The following is a 5,469-nucleotide window of genomic DNA, read 5'->3' on the forward strand; positions in this document are numbered from 1 at the left end:
CACACACACACACACACACACACACACACACACACACACACACACACACACACACACACACACACACACACACACACTCTTAAAATATATAACAAGAGAGAAGCAATAGGAATAGCAAAAACGTAAGCACAACTTATTTGTGGAATAATCAATGCTGTAGTTTAAACATAAACGCGCACACACACACACACACACACACACACACACACACACACACACACCGTCTGAAGTGGATTGGAGCAGACTTGCAGTCAAACAGAAGAAAATCTCTTCATGCAGATTTACATTTTCATCGACTCTCTCCATCTCTTCTCCCTTAGCTGCTTTTGGACATGATGGTGCTAATTACCCACAATGCCGTCTGGCTGGCTGGCTGGCTGTGTGTGTGTGTGTGTGTGTGTGTGTGTGTGTGTGTGTGCGCACGCATCCCTTTTGGAGAGTCATTCTCCAAAATCAGCAGCTGATGACAGAGAAGCTGCTGGTTAATTCAAGACCTGCTCTTCAATCTCTTGTCATCCCCCTCTCTCGTTTTTGGTCTTTTTTGACTCTCCTTGTCGTTTTTTTTTTTCTTTTTTCCTCTTTTTGTCTCCTCTATTTATTTATTTATTTTTTTTCTTTGTCCTTCTTTCCTTCCTCTTGTCTTGTTCTGCTCTTCTTCCCTGTTTAACTCATCTTTAATTCATCTTTTTAATCCCTTGTCTTTGCTCCTCATTTTTCTTGTTTTTCCTTTCCATATTTTTCTCTTTTCATTTCCATCTAAGATCATTTTTTATACTTTTCTTCACGGTTTATCTCTTTGCTTTTCTCTTTTCTTGTCCTTTCTAGTTATTCTTGTGTTTATGAGTCTACTCCTTTTTTTCTGATTTAATTGCATCTTTTTAATCTGCTCATTTATTTTCTCCTCTACTTTCTTCATTTTCGTTTTTACTTCATCACTTTTTTCTTTCCTTTCTCCTACTTTATTCTTCTCCTTTCTTCTTATCTGCTAATTCTACACACTTCCTAACTCCTCTCCTGTGTGCTCATCTCTTCTTCCTTCACTGCTCCTTCGCCCTCCTTTTTTCCCCTGCCTCATCTTTTGTTTCCCTCTCTTCCACCTCTTTCTGTCCCCTCCAGTCTGAAACATTTATCAAACCATTTGTTCCAAACACGCCTGTACTCATCCTGATCAGCTGGATGTCTCCTGAATCTTCTCCAGCTTCCTGATTGGCTGAGCGCAGTGAGCCACAGGTGTCTCTCTGTCCATGATTTCTGATTTCCCCCGGGATCGAGTGTGTTTGTGTGTGTTTATGTGTGTGTGTTTAATTAAAGCTGGGATTGAGTCCTGCACCTTCAGCAGAGAGACCAGGACAGCTCTGATTCTCTGATGTACAGGACTAGAAACCGGATTTGTTTGTTGTGAGGCTGTTTTATTAGTTTTAAAGCAAACTTGTTGTAGGTAATTATATGAATCTAAAAATGTATTTTAGTTTGAGTTTCTCTGTCTCGCTCGCCCACTCGGTTCCTCCTGGTTTTGCTCCTTTCTCTTTGTTTTTGTTACGAACAATTACTGTAAAAAAATCCTCTTCCCAAATTTTATTTTGTGTAAATGTGTTACAATCAAACACACAAGGCATATCTTAAGTATTTTTCCTGTAATATTTTTATTTTTAGCAACTTAAGATTTAGCTAATACTAAATAAATATACTAAATAAATACTACATAATAATACAAAAACATAAATTTGCAACAAGTCCTCTAAATCAAACTATAAAGCGTGTTGTTTACCCTGCCCTCTAGAATGACAAATAAAAAGCCTATCAGCAGGAAGTTATTTGTTTGTGACTTCCTTGTATTGTGTGCAGTCGTGCCATTGAAGCCACTTGAATTGAAATTGAAGGGAGATGACGCAGCTCTCTGGAGCAACTGTCGCGACTGAATAGCTACAGCAGCTGGGAGTAAGCCTAAGAAAAGTCTAAGAAAAGTTTCAGGTGCTCCAGATACAATAGAAACTCTGCGGGATAACCATAGGTGTAGCTTTTCCTCATTGGAGAGGGCTGAGAGAAGAGACACAATGTCGTGTTACTGCTCTTGGACAAGTTCATTGTAAAATGTTTGGTGTAGATTATGTAGCTGTTACATTTATCCGGCCTAAATAGTGGTTTATTTAATTGAAACTGTGGAAATTACTCTGTCTTTTTTAATAACTACTAAAAAACAAACCTGGGACTATAAGCGCCTTTAAACAGTGTTGTGTTATTATTCTCACTGCCAGAAAGGGGGAGACAAAACTTCTGCACTTAAGGTTAAAGATTGGTGGTGTACCTAACTTGTTTAATATGTATGGCTGCACTTACTGAGAGGCTTTTGGCATCACGCGTTAGCTTTGTAGTACGTTTCCCAAAAAGAACATCTTTGGATTTCTCTACAGATGTTACAAACCCCTCTAACTCTAACTCATGTTTCAGTGTCTGTTTCTGTACGTTTACATGAGAAAAAAACAACAATTACAAAGTTGTTTAGCTCGGCGTGATGAGAAAAGTAGTGTCAGGCGCAAAAGTTGATAAGTCAGGTTGATATAAACTAATTTTGATATTTAGGAACTTGAGATGAAGTAAGATAAGAAAGGATTAAGTTAAGATTTGCCTCTGTAATACCAAAACAGGAAAAATCCTGTCTCAACTTAAGACTTACGACGGAAAGTTTCTGTAATATGGGTCCAGGACTCAGGTGTGTTACTATGGAAATGACAAACTATCCTAGGAAACAGGGACATGACCTGTAACATTTTTAGATGCTTTTAGTTCCCCACTGAGTCAAGCTGAGGCCTTTCATATTTATTTTCAGTTCACAGCTTCCAAAAGGCAGCAAAGGCCCAGAAACAGTCGAACAGCTAGAAGTTTTATATTCTAAAAAGAAAATCTGTAATGGGGAAGATGTCGTTGGAGAACATGACAGGAAACGGACAGGGAGACGAGGTGAGAAGGAAATGGGACCTGTCTGTGTGGAGTTGAAACTAGGATGATGCAGTTAAATTTGTACATGTTTCATGTTTACGAGTGAAATAATCCATAATTTATTATTCTGTCACCATATTGCCTTTTTCTTTGAGTGACAGTGTGGAAGCAGCTCAGGTTTAAATCAGAGCAGCTTGAGGACAAAAGTTTAGACTATAGAAACATTAACATTTCTCTGAAAGCAGCCGACAGAGAGTGTCTCTTTTTGAATCCTATCAGAAGTCTCGCTGCAGCGTTTTAGACCAACTGAACTGTTGACCTCTCGTGTGTTTATATTTGACTCTATCAGCGGTGGAAAGAAACTGAGTACATTTACTCAAGTACTGTATTTTAAGAACAGTTTTCAAGTACTCGCGTTTTTATTGAGTTTTTCCATTTTCTGCTACGTTATGCCTCTACGCCACCATTCAGAAGCAAATATTGTGCTCATTTCTACACATCATCCTAATTTCAACTCCACATAGACTGGCCCCTTTATGAAAGGACTCAGCTTGACTCAGATAGAACAACTTTTATTAATAACATCTAAGTACTTCTTCCACAACTGGGTTACAGTCTAGGGTTGTATTATATTACTGAAGTTCCTGTGTTTGTGTGTGTGTGTGTGTTTAAGTGTGTAGCTCATGTACACAAGCCCTGATTAAACGTGAAACACTGATGCAACCCTGATGCATGCACACATGCAGACACATGCAAGGACACATAGCTTTCTATTTCTGTGTCTGTATCTCTTATTTCACCTTGTTGTTCTCCGTTTATCAATTCACTTCTCCTGAATTCAGTTCCATAGATGTATTTACAAGGCTTTTGAGGTTGTTTACAAAATAATGTCATAGTGTTTGTTCTCTTCTTTGGTTGTTTTTTTCATCACAGCATAAGCCAAAAAGAAACTGATGGAAATGTTTCTTGCTTTAGACACATTATATTCATGGAAAAGTGAGAGTTAAATAGATTTAATACATATTTTAATATGTGTTTTTTTTTTTGGGTGGGGGGGGGGGGGGGGGGTAAAAAATTGACACGGGTTGATATAATGTACCTGACGTGTTCATTTTCATTTTGAGAAAATAGGAAAGGTGTGAAAAATGATCTGGAAACAACTTCTGTCTTCCTTCACTGCCCATCTCTTTTTTTTCTCAGCTCTAAATCACTAACAGATTGGCCTGAACATGTTCATTATGATTGATTGGAACTTTAACTGCACTGAATTTAGTGGAAAGACTATTTTAGTTTGGTTGCATTGGTTGTTTGTTTGAGGAGTTAAAGTAGCCTGGATTTACGTTTACCTGAAAAGAAACATTTTGTATTCATGGGGAAAATATTATTGAATCTTGACTACCAAGCGTAAAAACAAAAGTAGTGTAATGTTGGTGAAGCACAGCCCATTCTCATTCCCATGGCGTCAAATACCTACATTGCACCCTTTAGCTTCATAGTTCAGTGCACTGGGGCAAACCTTTTACCGTCATTGTTCAACACTAAAAGTAGGACTGGTATAAATAACAAAAAAATCCACTTCGGGAGGTGGTTTGGGTGGATAGATGGCACAGAAAAGACTGAGACTGGTGTTCGTTTCCTGTGTGAAACAAAAACTCAACATTGATTGGTTTCAGTGAAATTACGATATAAGTGTAAGTAACCTTACTTAACTTACGTATGTTAAAGGTCGAGTGTGTAAGGAGGATCTTTTGACAGAAATGTAATATAATATCCATTACTATGTTTTCAGTGGTGTATAAACCATTACATAATGAACCGTTATGTTTCTATTACCTTAGAATGAGACATTTCTATCTACATACAAGGTCCTCTTACATGGAAGTCACCATGTTTCTACAGTAGCCCAAATAGACAAACTGCGCTACAGAGCGTGTTTTGTCAAGAGCAAAAAGATAAATAAAGTGTACATGGAACTTAAAGAAGTATACAAAACTTCACGAACGCAAAATCATGTATTGCATATACTTATTTTGCAAACATGTAATTTGTAATATGGTTATAACGGTTAGTTTGCTGTCCATGCAGAGTGAACTGGATGTCTGCGTGTCGTTTATATGCTCTGACAATGCTAATCCAACACATCTACAGTGAGGAAAATAAGTATTTGAACACCCTGCTATTTTGCAAGTTCTCCCACTGAGAAATCATGGAGGGGTCTGAAATTGTCATCGTAGGTGCATGTCCACTGTGAGAGACATAATCTAAAAAAAAAATAATCCAGAAATCACAATGTATGATTTTTTAACTATTTATTTGTATGATACAGCTGCAAATAAGTATTTGAACACCTGAGAAAATCAATGTTAATATTTGGTACAGTAGCCTTTGTTTGCAGTTACAGAGGTCAAACGTTTCCTGTAGTTTTTCACCAGGTTTGCACACACTGCAGGAGGGATTTTGGCCCACTCCTCCACACAGATCTTCTCTAGATCAGTCAGGTTTCTGGGCTGTCGCTGAGAAACACGGAGTTTG

The 5,469-nt window shown here is 37.9% G+C and overlaps 1 protein-coding gene across 1 annotated transcript in view; it reads left to right on the top strand.

Moving 5' to 3' along the window:
* The first annotated feature begins 2,821 nt into the window (after positions 1 to 2,821).
* LOC123967520 (sodium channel protein type 4 subunit alpha-like) overlaps positions 2,822 to 5,469 on the top strand; it is a 185,517-nt gene continuing 182,869 nt past the window's right edge. Inside the window, exon 1 of the mRNA XM_046043645.1 lies at positions 2,822 to 2,958. Within this exon, the coding sequence (XP_045899601.1) occupies positions 2,908 to 2,958 (51 nt within the window). The 5' untranslated portion in view covers positions 2,822 to 2,907. The remainder of the gene's footprint in view (positions 2,959 to 5,469) is intronic.

The sequence above is a fragment of the Micropterus dolomieu genome, linkage group LG01 (assembly GCF_021292245.1).
Source record: "Micropterus dolomieu isolate WLL.071019.BEF.003 ecotype Adirondacks linkage group LG01, ASM2129224v1, whole genome shotgun sequence".
In the NCBI taxonomy this organism is placed as follows: domain Eukaryota; kingdom Metazoa; phylum Chordata; class Actinopteri; order Centrarchiformes; family Centrarchidae; genus Micropterus; species Micropterus dolomieu.